The 20529-nt window shown below is 40.7% G+C and overlaps 1 protein-coding gene across 2 annotated transcripts in view; it reads left to right on the top strand.

Moving 5' to 3' along the window:
* The first annotated feature begins 1455 nt into the window (after positions 1 to 1455).
* The window catches only part of LOC120063242 (transcription factor 7-like 1-B), a 53323-nt gene continuing 34249 nt past the window's right edge, over positions 1456 to 20529 (top strand). For both annotated transcript variants that reach the window (XM_039013486.1, XM_039013487.1), the window contains exons 1-3: positions 1456 to 2330; positions 2499 to 2571; positions 2668 to 2795. In XM_039013486.1, coding sequence (XP_038869414.1) covers positions 2145 to 2330; positions 2499 to 2571; positions 2668 to 2795 — 387 coding nt within the window. In that variant the 5' untranslated portion in view covers positions 1456 to 2144. The remainder of the gene's footprint in view (positions 2331 to 2498; positions 2572 to 2667; positions 2796 to 20529) is intronic.

Genomic DNA, 20529 nt, shown 5'->3' on the forward strand with positions numbered 1-20529 from the left:
TATTGCTACTACTTATATTAGCTGCAGCGGGCAAAATCCCTCTATTTATTTTTTTATTTTTTATTTAACTAGGGAAGTCAGTTAAGAACAAATTCTTATTTACAATGACGGCCTACCAAAAGGCCTCCTGCGAGGACGGGGGCTGGGATTAAAAATGTAAAATATAAATATAGGACAAAACACACATCACGACAAGAGAGACAACACAACACTATATAAAAAGAGACCTAAGACAACAACATAACAAGGCAGCAACACATGACAACACAGCATGGTAGCAACACAACATGACAACAACATGTTAGCAACACAACATGGTAGCAACACAACATGGTACAAACATTATTGGGCACAGACAACAGCACAAAGGGCAAGAAGGTAGAGACAACAATACATCACGCAAAGCAGCCACAACTGTCAGTAAGTGTCCATGATTGAGTCTTTGAATGAAGAGATTGAGATAAAACTGTCCAGTTTGAGTGTTTGTTACAGCTCATTCCAGTCGTTAGCTGCGTCTTCATTAGTCAACATCACAAAACACATGTAGATTCCTCCCAATGGTACATCCAAAAGCTCTAACTCAATGCAGAGGGCATCAAGCAGGCAATGTTAGTGATATGGCCAGGACAGTCCTGTCTGGGTGGGAGGGCTGGGGATCCAACCTCATATAGTGAGAGGATTTTATTACCAAGCCAAACCTAAAGCCCTGCAAACAGACCCTGCTTATCCCCATGATGCTGGGCCTTGCCTTTCCAAGTGCATTGTTCCAAGAACACACACCAACACACATTTAGCATGGCAGCGTGTAATTAAGACTATTTTACTGAGCCTGTCATTATCACATGGCTGTAGGCAGCATGGCTGCTGCTGGGTTCACAGCTTGGACGGGAGATAGAGCTGCATGGGAACACACAAGGATGAAAGACAGTGTTGCTGCTTCTGGACACAGCAGCACAAAGAAAATAAATATACTGTTGTTGGAGGATTAAGTATTTCTAAAGATTACTGTATAGGCTATTATAATAGGAGTTATTATACCCTCCTAGAGAAATTCCATAATATTTGGTTTTCTTGATAGAAAGTCCAACTTCACTCTCTCTGCCAAATTCTGTCAGTAAGTGCACCCTAGAACAAACGTTTATGAATATTACTTTATATTTTAAAGGTCTAAATTAAAGTGAAATACCTATAACATTGTCATAGATCTTGGAAGAATGGTTAGTCACATAACCATCGATATCTTACTGATGTTGAAACAACAGGATACTATTTCAATATGAATGGTAACTTTGTAATGTATAATATGGTCAAACTGTTCCTTTAAGCATACCCCGTTTACATGGTAAATGAAGTGTCGTTTTTCTCTGCTAACTCCTCCTCTGCATTCTGAACAGGCTGCGCTTTTACTTCCACTTGAACAACCAAGTAGTTTTTGAGCGCATTCCCCGTCAGCTAATGTGGAGGGAAAGACCTCGGTCGACCTACCCGAAAATATCGATTTTGCACCGGATATAATTTCAGTTCATGTTTTGAACATACTAAGGTTAGTTATAAAAAGGTAAACTTCCTCGAACTAAATATAGTTTTGGTCGAAACTATATTTACTAACGAGAGAGTGCCCTGAGAAAGAAAGCAATAGATGTGGTTCGATTTCGATGCTTATAATAAGACATACTTTGTCTGTCGAATTGTAAATCACGTATGGATGGATTTTAGAAGGTGAAATTGGACGTCAGTCTTCAATTTCAATTAGTTCGTACCCAGTTTGTTTGCCTGTGTGCGTCTCAGGAAGAATATCGAAGTTGCATTCTTCAGCACCCATACAGAGGGAGAGTGGGCTACAGGTAACCGACTGGGAAGAGTGAAGAAGATACTTTGCGAAATTACTTTATCCGGATATTGACGCCGAAATTAAAACAGTTGTATTTGGTGGATTATTGGAGCTCATCATCATGGAAAAGTGGGAGATTCAGTATATCAAAATGGAGATGTGAAAACGTGGCATTTGTTTTCACACTGTCAGTGTTTATACTACTGCGCTAACTGGACTTTTCTTCTTTGCAAATAGACTATTTATTTCGGATTGTTGGAGCGATTGCGCCTTCTTGCCAACTTTATCAGGGATAAACTTTTTTATCAACAAAATGCCACAACTTAACGGAGGCGGCGGCGATGATTTAGGGGCGAATGATGAAATGATATCATTCAAAGATGAAGGGGAGCAAGAGGAAAAAATATCCGAAAATGTATCAGCCGAGAGGGATTTGGATGATCTGAAGTCTTCTTTGGTAAACGAATCTGAAAACAACAGTAGCTCATCAGACTCCGAGGTAAGGACGTTGCACTGAAGGGTGATCTACTGAAAAGCTTGTCCTAAATAGGCCCTATACATCCCATTTCAAACACTATTTTTCTGGTATGAACCTATTGCTGAAATAGACTAGCCTACAATAACATGTTTTCCCTTCTTGTTCTGTGTGTGCCTCTGTCCTTGTCAGCAAGCAGAGAGGCGCCCTCAACCAAGACCAGACTTAGACAGTTACGAGAAAACCAGGGATTACTTTAGTGAAGGTAAAAACTACCTCTGTTGCTTAATATATTTTTAATGCATTTCATATTATAGTGATGTCCCTTTTCTATACTGACTTCCATGCTCTGTCCCTACAGCATTCAGAAGACAGCAAGATGGTGGCTTTTTCAAGAGTCCCCATTATCCTGGGTACCCGTTTTTCATGATCCCAGATCTTACCAACCCCTACATATCCAATGGGGCCCTGTCCCCTAGCGCAAGAACGGTGAGTGGCCATAACAAAGTTCAGCAAAAGTTACTCTTCAGTGTTGCCACTAATCTGCATCTGCTGTCCACTAAAGGCATGCGTAAAAGTTAATTCTGCATAACCAGATTGCCATATTCCCTTAGTGTGGCCTCTCAAGGAGTAACTAGTTCTTTTGTTCTTTGGGGATTTTCTCCCGTCAGCCTTCTGTAGGATATTAACTGCCAATTTAGACTCAATCTCCAATTCTCATGAAGTCCATGATTAATCAAGACGTTGATCTATTTATTTTGAGGCAGAAGTGTATATGGTATGATAAATATGAGCAGTATCATCATTTTGTAAATGTGATTCTTCAACTGAAGCTGTGGCACTGGCCTGGTTAGCAACAACTTGTTACATTTTAGTCATTGAGCAGACGTTCTTATCCAGAGTGACTTACAGTTTGTGCGTTCATCTGAAGATAGGTGGGACAACCACATATCGCAGGCATAGTAATTACGCTTTTCCTCAATAAGGTAGTTATCAGCAAAAACTCATCCGACTCCAGTACTAAGTACATACTACATTGAGATCCATACGTTTTAAGCCCATTCAATGTTCCCTAGAGCCCAAATTCAACAATTTGCATAAAGCAAACCTTGGCAATAGTTTCTGGGTGCATGATACCTGCACTCTTAGACACTTGATGCACATGGCATCAGATGTTGCAGTTTAAAGACCTGATCAAAACAACATGCAGTAGGTCTCAGTAGTGTCCCATAACAAGGGCATTCAGCAAGATAGGTTTTCTTGAATTAACTGTCATGTCAGCATTGGTTTTAGACCAGTTATTTACCCAAAGTCATATGCCCATGATTTAGAAAGTGTCATCCCCCCCAAAAAAATGTATGCCTACTGTAATGACATAATTTCCTACAAAATCTATTTTCCATATACCACAATGTATAGCAGGTTGTGTGGCATATTATGGAGGAACAGTGTGCACTAATCTAATACACTATTACGAGGCCTGCTTGTAGAGAAGAAATATGTACACACTTCAGATTTCTGTATCCATTTCATGTAGATATTGTTATCCGTTATATATAATTAACAGTTAAAGAAAATATCATTTCTGTGCATCAAATCAATTAAAACCAATGTGGCTAGCATAAACTTCTTTGAGAAACCACCTAATGAAATACTGTTGTTGTTAAGAGTATTTCCATCCCACAATCCTTCTCTCAGCCCCAAAAGCGAGTGATTTGGATGGGACCAGTGAAGCATTTCACTGAAAAGCAATAACCCCCTTCCTTTATCTGCTTTTTTCTGTCTCCTTTTCACTGTTTCAAACCAACTCTCCCTGCCTCCCTGTACCTTCCATTCAATTAGTGAGGCGTTAGTTGACCATTGTTATTCTGAGCAGGCGCTTGATGGCTTCATTGGAGGTCTCCATTGGGGCTCATTAACTAAATGCCTACTCTCTGCACACAAGGTTCATACCACTGTGGAGATGTTTGTTTGCTCCTCAAGTCATGACATTTGTTTTGTAGGAATAGTCAAAAGAAAATACTAGTTTAAGTAGAAGGCCTGTGTTTTCTGTTTATACTTTTCACTCTCATATGGCCCTTTGACATTTTTCTGGATACATTCAGATGTTTGCCTTAATTTCGGTTCCTTCAATCTAAGATTAGAATTTTTACTATTTTTGTGGATTCATATCCGGAATTTGGCAATGAGATGAAAAGTTGTTTAAATTAAGACCATTTCGTGTAGAACATTTTGTATGATCCATCTTTTTGCAAGCAATCCATGCACTTCACTCACATCACAATACTATTAATTGTATGGACAAATATACAATATTTCCCCTCTTGTTGCTTCCTTCTGGATATTTTTCCTTCCTTTCTCCCCCCTTTGTCTTTTGTGTGCAAGTTTACCAAAATGTTAAACATATCCAAAGTCAGTGAAGTAGTTTTTTCTGGGTGTTTTTTGCAAAATGTGCCAGACCCCATATACTAATAATGTTATTTACAATGAAAACCAATTCCAGATACAGAAAATTGACTTAGTATTTTAGCAGATATATCCTATTTATTATGTTGAGTGAGGGAAATGATAACATTTTGGTAAACCCTGTCTTGACCTCATGTTGTTCCTCCATGACCCCTCACAAAGCATGCTGGGACCCAGAGCTCTACCTCCCACCATGGTTTTGATTTTGTTCAGAAAAAGAAAAAACTCCTAAACAAAAAGTGAGTCTGGAGGGCTGTCGGTTTTCTTTCTCAATTTCAGTTGCTTTGGGGAGGGATCCACATTCCCTCTAAGTGTACCAATGCTGGAGCTACAGTGAGCTCCAAAAGGATTTGGACAGTCACACTTGTTGTTGTTTTGGCTCTGTACACCAGTACGTTGGATTTGAAATGAAGCTATGACTATGAGGTGCACTTTTTGCACATAGTCTACCCAATTTAGGGGACCAAAAATATTGGGGAAAAATTCACTAATGTCTATTAAAGTAGTCAAAAGTTTAGTATTTGGTCCCATATTTCTAGCTTGCAATGATTACATCAAGCTTGTGACTCTACAAACTTGTTGGATGCATTTGCTGCTAGTTTTGGTTGTGTTTCAGATTATTTTGTGCCCAGTAGAAATGAATGCTAAATAATGTATTGTGTCATTTTGGAGTCAATTTATTGTAAATAAGAATAGACTATGTTTCTGAACACTTCTACACAAATGTGGATGCTACTGTGATTATGGATAGTCTTGAATGAATCATAAATAATGATGAGTGAGAAAGATACAGACAAATATTATATGCTCAAGACATGCTAACCTCTCACTGTTAAAATAACGGGTGAGGTTAGCATTTTGATATGTGTGCATCTGTAGCATCCACATTAATGTGGAAGTGTTTAAAAACCTATTCAATTCTAATTTACAATGAAAGTGACTCCAAAAAGACACAATATAATATTTACCATTAATTTCCATTGGGCACAAAATAATATGAAACCAAAACAAACAGCAAATGTATCCAACAAGTTCTTTAGTCACAAACCTGATGTAATCATTGCTTGGTAGGAGTATGGGACCAGATACTAAACTTTTGAATATTTTAATACACATACTGTATAAGTAAATGAGGTCCCAATACTTTTGATCCCCTAAAATGGGGGGACTATGTACAACAAGTGCTGTAATTTCTCAACGGTTCACACAATTTGAATGAAAATACTTTCAAATTAAAGCTGACAGTCTGCACTGTATCATTTCAAAATCCAAAGTGTTGGAGTACAGGGCCAAAACAACAACAAATGTGTCACATACCAATACTTCTGGAGCTCCCCCAAACTATAGGGGGAGGAAAGAATCAGGTTAATGGGCCATGTTGAGCCCGTTCTGTCAAAGAGCACCACCTTGGTAGAGCAGCCACAGTGATACAATGGCTGGCTGGAATACTCTGGATATTTACTGAACAAGTAGTCCTAAACTGTGACTGATTTACTGGTATTGCCATATGGAGCTGAATAAAACTCACTGCCTGGGACTTAGTAGAAAATGCTCTGACTTTGAATAATCTGATGTTGAATTTATAATCTTTTTAGCCTACAATGATAGTTTTTTAAATTGGTATGCCGAGTTGGATATAGCTGCATTTAATGGAGAATACTTGATCATTGGTCTCTGCTCAAACATTGGGTACACAAGTTTGTTAAACTAATGAGTTCCACAGTAACATTTGCACTGTACATTTGCTCTGTGTACATACCTGCAAGGTTTCCTAATTGGTTCGTTAGCTGGAGACTGATTGAGATCTCTATACAGGCTCATACCAGAACTTTGTCTTGTTGACTTTGACATCATTGCTCCAGATTGGTTCTCTCCTATGTATATAAATGAAGGGCATAAAAGTTAAGCCTCTCAAACAGAATACCTAATAGCCCTCAAGCTGCAGATTTCAAGTTGTTTCATACAGTAGACTGGTGTCGAAAATATGTTGTTCTCTAGCTCTGAACAGTTACTACATAAAAAATAAACAACAACAACAATGGATTTGGCCTGCAGTGTCTGTTTTTAAAGATGTACATATCAGGAATAAGAATAAAACAGAGTTCAGAATACCTGTGGATCAGAAAAAGGAATGTAAACACGAACATAGGCACAGTAGAGGTGCTTCAACAACTCTGCCTTGCCAATTTTGCATACGTCTCACTTTTAGGTGAGACTGTTAGAGAAGTCTTACTTTTTCTCCCCAAGGTACATTCTCTCTCTCTCGAACAATACTGTCAACAACTCCCCCTTCTGGCCTCCCAATAACTGGATGAAATAATTGCAAGCTATGTGATAGAATTAATTTAGAAATAAATATGAGTAATTTATAGACTATGACAATAGATGGGTATTTTCAATCAATTGATATTCCATGTTTTTAGAAGTAACGTAATATCCAGACGAAGAGAACAGTAACAGCTGAATAAGCATTATTCTTAGGCTTTTCTCAAGAGACCAGCATGCTTTCTGTAGAATACGCCTTGTTTTTACCCCCGAGTCCAGTGTTTCTGGTTTAATCTAGTATGGTATGTCTATTGTTTTGAGGCACAACTTAAGAATGTGCAAATGACAACCCTATCATGAGCAATGTAAGACACTTTGGCTCAGCACAACACAAATCTCTAGAGGGAGAAGCATAACTGATTTAGTGGCTGTTCTGAGCTGAAATTCCGCTGTAATCCGCTGAGAGTTCAGGAGGAACTTTGCTTTTGGAAAGACGTTTCACCAGACTGTTGTCATGGGTGAGGGCCAAGGAGGCTTTCCCCTGTGAGGTAGACTGTCAGATAGTGTTGTTTTTTAGGCCTATTGTAAATGGATGTGATTAGGAACTCTCAGTGAAGAGTGCTGGAGGAATTGTTCAAAACGCTAAGGTTTATTGGCCCTATTATATTTCAGTCAAGATTTTTTTTTTTTAAGGGACTCCCTTTTTACAATGTTGTATCAGTAAACAGTGAATTATCTCTTGTGGGTGCAGTGTGTCAGGTAGGCTAAGTCACCTGGATACAACTGAATCAAATGCATGTGTGCTAGTCAATTAGGGCGTGAATGTGCTGCTACAATGTCTGAACATGTCAGTACTACAATTGCATGCCTCTCTGACGTCTTCCTTTTTCCAGTCTTTTTGGTGTTTAAAAATATGTTGACAAAGAAAAGTAAACCATGACATTGTCTTGTTGAAAAAAAGGGCCTCACCTTGTATAAGCAAACAGTATTCTGGCGCATTTCCACTGAGGATTTACGTCAGTGTTTTACCCAAAAGGCTCAGACTTTTCTGTTTCCATCTACGGGGGCTGGCACCCGTGTCTCACTGGGCCATGGCTCCGGAGGACCAGTTTTTCACCTGGGGCCAAAGCCAGACAGGCCAGTGGTACTTTTCAGCCACCATTTACATAACAATGTCTAACTGAACTTTAACAGCTTCTCACAAAGCAACTGATTTGATTATGCAGAGGATGTTGATTCTGCTCTTCCCAAGTCTCACTGTCAGGCCTAGCTATGGAAACACAATTACTCTAGAGTTGACATTAACATAAAACACTGGCAACAAACTGGTGTGGGGGTAAGTCGGAAGTGCGGCATTTGTGTGGAGCTATCTTTTAATCAGGTAGACCACTGTCTTTTCCACTCACCTTGCAGTCCCAATGGTGGAGGTGCAGGGGTGTGGTGAGGAGCGCAGCAGGGGAGGTTCTGTCTGTGCTCTGCTACAGAGGGAACAGTGTCCAGAGCTCTCATTCTGACAAGCCTCGATGCTGTGTGCGACTGCTGAAAGTAATCTTGATGTAAGCTTGCAAATATTTTTTTAACCAAGGACGGTGTAAACGGAGCAACATTTTGGACTAGGTTTATGTTTTGGAAAGGATTTTTTTCTTCAAAGGCAAACAAATCTACATCAATTTAGTGGCAGCATTTCTATTAAAAAAAGATTGCATCAGGAACGTTAAGGCCTGCACACATCTCACCTCTAAAATGGTATACAGTATTTGTCATAAGTGGGCTTATTGCTTGCAATGGGTAAATGAAATGTCCTACAAGTTTATTTGGCTAAACTAAAGGAAAATAAGGTTCTGTATAACCGTGTTCTACTAACACTTTTTAATATCCAGCTGTAACCCAGATTAAAGTTCTGATACAGTGCCTTCAGAAAGTATTCATACCCCTTGACTTATTCCACATTTACAGTCTGAATTCAAAATGGATTAAATATATTTATTTTTCACCCATCTACCCCATAATGACTAAGTCAAAACAAGTTTTAGATTATTTTTTTTTCAAATGTATTGAAAATAAAATACAGAAATATCTCATTCACACCCCTGAGTCAATACTTTGTTGAAACACCTTTGGCAGCGATTACAGCTGTGAGTTTTTCTGGGTAAGTCTCTAACATGCTGACCAGACCGGACACGTCGCGTGCGCGAGCGTCGCAAAATAAATTTTGAAATCCATGTTATTCAATTATTGCACCCACACTGCTCGCGCGCGCCAACGAGCGTCTGCGACGCCAAGGGCTAAAATAGAACTCATTCCTATTTCTGACGCAGATCGCGCTGCAAGTCCTGCCTCTCCCATCTCCTCATTGGTTTATAGAAGCAGGTACCCACGTGCCATCTCCTCATTGGTTTATAGAAGCAGGTACCCACGTGCCATCTCCTCATTGGTTATACCCACGTGGGTGATAGAAAGATGAACTGTTTTGCCGGTAGTCGTGGTAATACAATGAGTTTAGATGCGATCACCATATAATTTAAACGATGAAAAAGCCTGGAAGGAGGAGAGATGACTAGAAATATTCGGTTGGCCATTTTATGTGTGGATTAATTGTCGGAGTAGAGATCCTTGTGCATTTCAGGTAAAACAACAACTCAATGTTTATATCCCAGGACAAATTAGCTAGTAACAGCAAGCTAGCTAAATAGGACAAATTAACGTTAGCTAGCAAGTGCAAGCTAACTAGCTAAATTACCATACATGTTTAATGCTTTTCGACCTGTCCCCAAATTAATGTCATTGGTTCAGAGTTTGTTTTGATATTTTAACCTGCGTGTCGTGATCGCGTTTAGTGTGGGGGGGGGGAAATACATTTATGCACGATAGCGCGCAGCCGGTTTGGGCAAGGTGTAAGGGCTTTTCACATCTGAATTGTGTGTAAAGCTCAATTAGGTTAGTATTGCGGAGTAACTTCAATGTTGTTGATCCACCCACAGTTTTCTCCTATCACAGCCATTCAACTCTAACTGTTTTAAAGTCATCGTCACCATTGGCGTCGTGGTGAAATCCCTGAGCGGTTTCCTATAATCAGTTATTTACAATGACAGCCTACCGGGGAACAGTGGATTAACCGCCTTGTTCAGGGACAGAATTACATATTTTTACCTTGTCAGCTCAGGGATTCGATCCAGCAACCTTTCGGTTACTGGCCCAACACTCTAACCACTAGGCTACCTGCCGCCCTCTCCTTCCTCTCCGGCAACAGAGTAAGGCCTGTAAGGCCTGACGCCTGTATCTTTGTAGTGACTGGGTGTATTGAAACACCATCGTGTTATTAATAACTTCATCGCGCTCAAAGGGATATTGAATGTCTGTTTTTTAATTTGTACCTATATACCAATATGTGCCCTTTGCGAGACATTGGATAACCTCCCTTGTCTTTGGTTGAATCTGTGCTTGAATTTCACTTACAGATAACTGTATGTGTGGGGTACAGAGATGAGGTAGTCATTAACAAATCATGTTAAACACTATTGCACACAGTGAGTCCATGCAACTTATTATGTGACTTGTTAAGCAAAGTTTTACGACTGAACTTATTTAGGCTTGCCATAATAAAAGGGTTGAGTACTTATTGACTCAAGACATTTCAGCCTTTCATTTGTAATTAATTTGTAAAAATGTCTAAACATAATTCCACTTTGACATGTAGGTCAGTGACACCAAATCTCAATGTAATCCATTTTAAAATCAGGCTGTAACACCACAAAATGTGTAAAAAGTCAAGGGATGCGAAGACTTTCTGAAGGCATGCATGTCCTAAAGTCTGTATGAAAACCTTTCTCTAGTAGACGTACCCACCCCTTCTATAGTAATTGAATGAAAATAATACAAACCACTTTTAACACTATAGGAACTTGGTTTTACATTTGAGAGATGAGGCATTTGTTTTGGCATTAACATTTCTACTGATTACTTCATGAAGTGGTGAAGATGCTACTTAGGTCATTGCTCTAGAATCTCAGCCTACCTCTTTTCCGGTGTCTCTGGGAGGAGGGATATTTCTCTGTATTTCATCTTTCAGACTCAGGGTTGTTCATGTACAGTTCATAACAGCACTTGTATTGAAGTGTGTGTGAAATGGTGCCAGTCCTGGTTTCTATTCCTCCCTCTTTGGTCTCTGTGGAAAAGCATGAGCTGGCTTCAATTCCACCCGCCACCCCTCTCCTGCTAGCTCACCACCTACCCACCAACCCTCCCGCCTGCCATTAGAAATTCTGTTTATAGCACTCGCTGGCTTCTCAAGAGCAGGGCCCATCAGGAGCATCTCAGCACCCTTTGAGGAAGGGATAACCACCCCCTCCCCCCTCAGCCACAGACTCCCTACGTTCTGTGACATCAATGAATCCCTTTGAAGTGCCAAGATGAATATGTGTGCAAATGTGTTTTTATCAATTTATTTATCCCAGATATGTGTTTTTCACATCCATTAGGTCTGGCCAGAACTACTTCAGAGTTTCAGATGTGGTACAGTACTTTTCTTCATGAAGAAATCGGGACTACTTTTTGTTGAACTTGATAGATCATCTGCCAGCCAAAGCATGAATACCTTTCAAATCCACATTGATAGCATCTGTTTTACTTTACAGTATGTAGAAATAACACGTTTATAAAAATTATATATATAACACAAAAAATCGCTGTGCCTACTTTTACAGGTGTAAGTAAGGAGCTGGTTGACAGGCACCTTAGATCGTAGTGCATAACGTGCATGTCGTTTTTCATCACAAAATAGGCGGTCTCTTGTAGTACGTAGGCCTGCATACGGCGCTTGTTACGCAGATTTTCTCCACTCAAATTTTGAAAAGCATCGCATTATTCCTTCCTTTGGGTAGGGGCAGTGTTGTGTAGATAATGAGGCTGAACCAACTCGCTTGGTTCATTGATCTGATCTATATGCATCAAATTGGCAGTCTATTTTGCATTGATAACCAAATTATAATCTCAGCGACTGTTTTAAACAATAAACCAAGCAACATTATAGCCTTAATAGAATCCCCCTCAAATGCATTTTGTTTAGAAGCAATAACTACATGATTGTAGGCTATTTTGAAAGGGTTAAAACAGCTGTAACCATGTGCTGTATCTTTATCTGATGCATTCAAGCAGCATATCAGGGCCTGCAGGTAGCCTAGTGGTTAGAACGTTGGGCCAGTAATCGAAGGCTGCTAGATTGAATCCCCGAGCTGACAAGGTAAAAATCTGTCGTTATGCCACTGAACAAGGCAGTTAACCCACTGTTCCCAGGTAGGCTGTCATTGTAAATAAGAATTTGTTCTTAACTGACTTGCCTAGTTAAATAAAGGTTAAATAAAAAATATCGAACTGGGATAATGTATGTTATTGTCGTAGGTTACACTGGCAAGTGTAATAATATTTTCCAGGGCATATTATTTATAAATCTGATTATTTCACATGGGGGAGATGTGCTAAGATTAAAGGCTAGCTTGCTTACTGTTTTTAGCTAGCAAGCTGCTAGCGGAGTAGCAAGGTAATGTTTTTAGCTAATGTTTTAGCTATTATTTAAATATGCAGTAGGTTTTATTTCAAATAAGTGTACAGTGCTGGTAATCTTTCCAACGTGAGAAGACAACAACAAGAATCTCTGCTATCGTCCCTTTGTGAATTTTGCTATTTGGGAGTCTAGAAATGCATGGACTGTTGAGGTATCGGGTTAACCAAAAGATGTGCATTGCTCCAAAAAAACAGACCACCCAAGCGCACACATGGTAAATGACGGTGTGGTCTGTGGATCGACTGAATAAGTGTAGCGAGTAAGTGTTTATCACATTTAAAAGGTGAGATGAGTCAATGGCTTGAGTCAATGTAATGATGCGGATCATTAAAGGGATAGTTCGGGATTTTGGCTCTGAATCCCTTTATCTACTGCCCCGGAGTCAGCTGAACTCCTCTGTCCAGTATGAACCAAGTTTGAGGTAGTTTTGCGCTAACGCAAGTTGGGAACTTTCTTCACACTGAATGCAGAGACAAATGGTATCCACAAGTTTATCTGCGTCTGGGGAAGTAGATCAAGTAGATAAAAATCCCGAACTATCAACTTAAACCCCAGCAGCAGGTTTCAGGACACCAGAGTGTGGATCATGTATACCTGTATGCCACTCATTCCACATAATATAACTTCAACACTGTGAAGGCAGTTTCCTGACCTCCCCCATGCCTAAAGGGAAAAGAGCTCTCAGCATACCACAGGCTGTGTGGTGTACATGGACAGCCCTCTGTTAGCAGATGCTCTTATTTTTCTAGCGTATTCGGGATGGGCCGTCATGGGGCTCAGAGAGCCAGATGAGCTAAGGTAGAAGCAATGCAATTTGAGTCTGAGACAAACTCGTCAACTTCGGCATTGAGGTAAGGGCTAAGCCATGACACCACCATCGTGATATGTGGAATCCTCCCCTAAACAATGGAGCTCCTAGCAAGGCCATACAGCTGTTAATTGTATTGAAAATAAAACGGTTGTCATGACATGAGCAGGAGGTTGTGGAGGCTGGATAATATATCATGTTAATGCCAGCATGTCTCATGCTCACTAATGTCTATGTTCTCCGGTATTAGGAGTAAGCCTCCGTTTAGGAGGGAGTTTGGCTCCCTGGTTTTATCAAGGGGTCTGGGTAATCAATCTGCCTCCCAGGTGATTGGGCCCTGGCTGATGGATGGGACACAGTGACGGCTCCACTACTCAGGGCTTTGGGATTCCTTCTGTATGTGGTCCTCATGTCGTGGAGCCCCGTTTTATAGCACATTAAGTAACGTTAGCTCTCTTAAAGTGTACACTAAAGTCCTCACTCCACGCTATAAAACCTGATTGTACAGCAGGAAGAAAAAAATCTAAATAGGGTTTCATCAGTCTGGTATTCCAAACAGCTGGTTTTAATTTAAGCTCTGCAGGCAGCAGGAGACGGAGGGAGCTGGGAAGAGGAGAGATTGTTGATGAGATGTGGTGGTGGTGGGAGCATAAACTGGGGTAGATATGGGCCTTGCTATTCTTTTGGTTGTTATCCCGAGGTCGGCCAGCTTCCAGACCTTGAGGCTCTCTTATCTGAGGGATTCTCTCCCCCACAGAGCGCTACTCTGCTGTGGACCAGAATGCATTGCCCTTCCCTAGCAGGCCAATCAGACAGCTGCATGATACTATCAGATCATACAGTTCTAGATTCCTTGGTACTCAGATATTAATCTGGTTTCACCTAAGTTCATATGAAGGCCATGGAAATGCTTTCTCTAGGTCTACTCTGCAATCTTTACTTCCAAGAACGCAGGGTACAGTAAGTAAAGTAACTACAGGTAGGTTACCGTAGGTAAAAAATAAATAATAATTCTTAAGTATATGCTAGTATGGCCAGAGTAGACTCTCCAACCTGTACTATATTAAAGATATAATGCCCGAAGGGGTGTGGTATATGGCCAATATACCACAGCTATGGGCTGCTCTTAGGCACAACCCAACACGTGCCTTATTGCTATTATAAACTGATTACCAACATAATGAGAGCAGTAAAAATATATGTTTTGCCATACCTGTGGCATATGGTCTGATATCCCACGACTTTCAGCCAATCAGCAGTCAGGACTTGAACCACCCAGTTTTTAAAGACATGAATGGGTATCTTTCCAGGATGACTTTAGTGAGCGGAGCAGCTGCTCTTCTTGTTGAAGTTGTAAATCAGTTCGTCTCCTTCCAGAAAAGCAAATCCCCATAACGGTGCTGTGGCTTTGCACTGCTCGCCCTGGCTCAAGTCTCCTGGTAAGGGATGTCGAGACAGCACATTGCACCTGCATTCATTCTACAGAAAGGTCCTAGATGCCACATTAACACAGGTGGATGAAAATGTGTTTTCTTGGGCATACATAAGTGTTCCTCGGTTATAAGTTGTACATACCTAGGTGATTACATGACACTTCAAAACATTTGTCAGAAATATGAGTGTTCATGGTGTCAATACAATGCGTAACAAGTTCACTAAAGTGTGAACTGGCGTGCTACTCCCATTTCAACTCCTATTACAATTTCATACATATTTACAGTGTAATAATGCTAGTGTTTATAGTACATGCACTGTAAGCTTGAATACATTTACAAGCAGCAGATTAATGTATCTTGGAAGAGTGTATAAGCTTTATTTACCCAATTTACAAACTTTCACTCAAATTATTAATTTGTTGAGAGGAAGATGTCTGGGGAAGATGCAACACTTTCAAACAAGGTTCTTAGGATAAGGCGAGAGGGGAAAGGTGATAAGGGGTAGGTAACCCTGTTCCTGGAGTGTCGCAGGTACTGCAGGATTTTGGTCCAACTAGGCACCACACCTGACCAACTGTGCTAATTGATCAGTTCAGTGATTGCCTAAATTCAACACACATGGTCTTCCAGGTGGGTTAAATCAAAAATCAAGGTTGCTCTGGGATAAGGCATATAGGTGGAACAGCAGTTTTGGACCGCCAGCTCTGCACATTGTGACAGTCAGTCCTAGGAGCACAGCTGATGGACGCTGACAGAGCTTTCAGTGTAATGCCATAACGGAAATGGTTATTTAGTTATCATTCAGCTTGTTGATGTGGATGATGTCCAAACATATGCAATTCTCTATTGCCCCTGGGTGCCCTTAGCGACCTCCACATAACAAGTACAATTGGTTTACAGGGGTTAAGGAGTCACAGTGTTCTACAGAGCGTCAAATTTGATTAAAGCCAAAGCGAAGACTCGAGTAATCTGAAATGTGTAGCTTCGTTGTCTCCACCTAGACTTGTGGATCCAGTTAGTCAGATGAGATGTGTATATTTTAGGTATGTATATATTATATATTTTTTTACAGCTTTTCATAGTTTGATTTGTAGTTTTATGGCCTTTCATGGCATATTTAAAACCATGATGCAATGTTCAACACACTGACGAATTCCAGCTGAGATCCTAAAGCATCGGTTTCAAGTGATATTGGGATTCTTCCTTCTGCCTTGAATTGTCCTTGTGATTCCCTCATTTGACACTTTTCCATATTTGTCTTCAAATATATGTTTTCAGAATTTTGAAATGGTTGTCCACTAGCATGATTGATCAATGGTATACTAAAGAATAAGACTTGAAATGTATTCTGAAAAAATGTCCACACAAAAAATATAGTGTGGGGTGTCTATGTGCTGTTGCACTCCTCTACACCTTCCACTGGCAAAACCCCTCATCCATTTACATGGTTTGATACAAAATCCTTACAAATGTGAATGATTTATTTGCTGCATAGTCAGACCAGCTAGCTACATTAAAAAAAGCTCTAATCAAGCCTATATGACATGGAATAGTCCAAGGAGTCCTTTTGTTTGATTTGTACATGGGCTGGAAAGGCCTGCTATTGGAAATCCCTGAAGCAGGCTTTGGGGGCAAGTCTGATTCTCGTGTGAAATGGAAAGGCTCTATAGCTGTGGGCTGAGTTGACTGGGGCTGTATGGGTGTTGGCAGGGGGAGCGCTGTTCATGAATAGGGTCTTTGACTACCTCAGACCTGCCCTGAAAGGCAGGACAAAGACCCTAGGGCAACGGCTTAGAGCCTCACAGCTGAGCTACAGAATGCTGCCTTCACCCAGTCTTCCTCCCTCCTTGCCTGATTTAAATACTACAGTGGCTTTAAGCATTCTGGAGACCAAGGCTCACATTACTTCTATACACCACATTTTCCATCAACTTTCTCCAGTGTTTTTGTTTACAACATGCTAATGCTAGAAGGCTATTTACATGAGCTATTGTGTTGAAACGCTTTGGAAGAGTGGTGAATAATCTTCAGTGAGCTCCTTATAAACACACTGGGAATTGTTTGTTTCATCTTTATTGTATTTTTCAGTAATGTGTTTTGCCATGTTATTCTGTTCTCCCTCCTCCTTTGCTATAATTCATATTAGTCTGAGCTTAGCAAAGCCCCTCGTTAAACATGTATTAACACTAGCTCCATGGAACCCCCCTCCTGCTTGTTGTTGGTAATCACAGTTAAGCTTGGCGTCAGGCGGGTGAAGTCGTTCATTAGGGAACAGTTTTTGTTTGTTTTCGTATAATATGGAGGCGTTGGCAAATAAATGAGATGAAGACTTTAACCTCAAATTAGTTGCTTGCTTCGTTATTTTGATTGAGCTGTGTGCTACCCCATGGTTTAAGACACGAAACAACAAAAAAGGCACTAAATCTTATCAGCAGAGTTAATGGGTCAGTTCAGCCCTGTCCAGACACTCTCTCCCCATAGGGTCTCCTGTTTCAGATGTCACTCAGAGCTTTGTTTGCCCCCCAGGGTGAAGGGTGAGAGGTCAAGGTTCAGGGCCAGTTGGCTGAGTGGTCACCAAAGCCCCGGGTTCACTGAGCACATCCGTTCCCTTTTTCACACCAGCCCTAAGATACGAAAAGAGAGGGAAAAAGCCACACTATTCTCGTTTTTTCCCCCTCATCACAATCTAAAATTCATTTTCGGTCTAATTCATTGATTTGATTATGGTGGCTAAATTCTTTCACATGGGTGTAATGACATTGGCTTAGAACTTGTGCCTGAGACATGGATATAGCGTCTTATTGCAAGCTAGGCTAGTGCCATTGTATAAATATAATTTGTTCAAAGACAAGATTAGTATTTTTGCTAGAGGCCTGCTTTGGTGCTCTCCTTCAATTACCTTTCACCGCAATACAAAATGGCATTTTGATTTACTGAGCTTTTTATAAACGTCTGACTTATTATTTGCATGTGAAAAGTCATATTGTGAGGTTTACGCAAGAACACTTTGTCTCGAGCATCTGTCAAGATCAACAATCCTATTTTGCACCTCAGCAAAACTTCCCACCCGACATATAAGACTCCCAGCATTTTTGTCTAAAACACCTCCAGAGTTTGCGAGCCAAAGACCTCACCCTCGTTAGCCCCCACCCACAACTCCAGTTTCTCTCCGCCCCACCACCACCCAACAAATGACCTCCAGTCAGGTTTATTATGCAGTTTCACACAGACCAAAATTGCAGCTGCATGGAGAGCAATCTGGATCACATTAGCTCAGGCGCTGTGATTTATAAATTGTTTCTCAGGCCATAAATCCCTGCTGTAATTGTGCACAAGCTCCCCTCTCCCTTCTCGCCCCCTTCGTTCCTCCATCAGCTCCTTCTCCCCCTCTCTATCTGACACACACAGCTTACAGTGCTCAGGTCATCTCTAATTGTTTGCAGGAGTGAGCACTTTGGATTTGGAAGGAGTTTGTTGCATTGTGAAGTGGGAGAGAATTGTTTTTTAGGAAAGAATATATAAAGATATATTTCTCCAATCTCAACAAAACTACTATGCGAGCTGAACAGTATACGCAGTATTTCTAGTGGTGATTTGTGGAGAGTGGTTGGTGTTCAGGTAGGTCTGTGGCAGCATGATCTTGGCTCTACTTTCCTGAACACTCAGTGTAATTGGTAGGGGCCTCCCCTTAGCTCTACCCCTGCCTGGGAATCTGATATTTGCTGCAGCCCCTGGTCATAATCACCTTTCCCCTCTCATAAGAATGTATTCAGATTGAATGATAGTAATATGCAAAGACTGGAATATTTTTTTTGAAATTGGCAAGGTTAGCCATGGGTTGGTGTAGTTGCATCTTTATGGATTTCTATCAGGGTTGTGGTCAATTTCATTTAACTTCAGTCAATTCCGGAAGTATACTAAAATTCTAATTATCTTCAATGCTTTTTAATTTAAAAAAATTAAAATTTCAGTTGGAGTTTGGTTCACTTTCTGAATTGACTGGAATGTAAATGTAATTGACCCCAACCCTGATTCAATATCATTCCATTGACATTTAGTGGGCCACATTCTCCCTGATATCATGAAAATCTCCATGATATCATTGGCATTCATCAGGACTCTTGGCTAGTATTGTGCCTTTGGTACTTCCTATAATCCCTTTCAGATACAGATCATTTGATTTAATTTGACATGGCATTTATTATCCGTAAAGATTTTTTCTTTCTTTAAGCTCACTGAATTTCATCCTTCTCCCTTTTCCTCCAATCACTCCGGAAAGTATTTGTTCCAGAGGTTTTTCCTGAGTGTTGACAGGGACTGAGCGGTTCTTGTGTGCTCAGGAAGGGGAAGGTTCCTTGCATATGCTTACTACTCCGTTGTTTTGCTCTGACGACTTGGTGAACCTTGAAGAGGTAGAGGACCTTATGACCCAGGCTCGTTTTGCTCCGTGTCCCTCCTAAAGATAGATGTTTCTGGAATTAGGGGACTGGCAGGCAGGGGACTGGCAGGCAGGGGACTGGCAGGCAGGGGACTGGCAGGCAGAGGGATGGGCTGATCACTTGCTCTGGCTTTCCATTGGCCTAAAATCTTCAGAAACTTTCTTTGGAAAGTGTCATTTTATATATGTTTGTACTAGTGAACATTTTGAATATTTGTACTTTTTTTTATTGTTTCCTTTGTTTGGTGCATTTTACTTTTTTTTCTCTAAAAATGTGAATCAGCAATAACTTTGTTTGATTACAAATGATGTAAATACGTTTTTTAAAGTCCAAAATGCTGCCATATTAAACTTGAACAACTTAACTCTGATGTATGGGCTGCAAGTTCAGGCATGCATACCCACAGTGTGTGTGTCAGAGAGAGACTAGGTTAGCAGTGGGGTGAGAGGGGTGTCAGGCAGTAAAACTGAGATGAGGCAGGGCTGAGACTTCAGGCCCTGAGATTTGTGCCTACTCTCAGTGCAAACACAGGAGGCATCTGCAGGCAGCTGTGTGTGGGGGGAGGGGCTGGTGCTCGGGGCAGGGGGGGTGGAGTTGGAGTGGGGGGGGCTGCAGAGTGAACACAATCAGCCCTCTGTTTTCATAAGACTTGTGGTATGTGAGAGCAGAAACAAATGTGTTTAATTTAGCCCCTTTTTCTCTCTCCTTCTCCCCTATGTATCCCACCTAACCACTCCTCTTTCATACTGACTTTCTCAAAGATGCTTCACGGCCTCCTGCCTGTGTCAGCTGGTCTGAGGAGTTATACTAAATTTGGCAGACTTATCCTTGTTTTAAGATCAAATTTACCCAGAGGTGTAAATATTTATCTACATTTTCTGGAAAAAGTTTATTTTTTGTTTCTACCTCAGTTTAGAAGTGATTATTGTGTAGAGGTATTTACCCTGTTATTATCGCATGTTAACCTGCTTGGCTGGCACCACACGCTCCATTATCTTGGTAACCCATGCTGTCTCTGTCAGTACATTTGTGTTTGGGTATAACTGAAAAATGCAGGTTTCATTGATGTCATTTGTGTAGATATTGCACTTTTAGCACACACACACACACACACACACACACACAGAGAGATAGTTAATTTGATTTCTCTCTTGAGCTTTACATTAAACATCCAGCCAACCACTGTTAGTCACAACTAGTTCTGGAGTTAATTACAGAGGTTTACGGCTGTGCATTTCAATGAAAGTAG

The sequence above is a fragment of the Salvelinus namaycush genome, chromosome 18 (assembly GCF_016432855.1).
Source record: "Salvelinus namaycush isolate Seneca chromosome 18, SaNama_1.0, whole genome shotgun sequence".
Taxonomy (NCBI): Eukaryota; Metazoa; Chordata; class Actinopteri; order Salmoniformes; family Salmonidae; genus Salvelinus; species Salvelinus namaycush.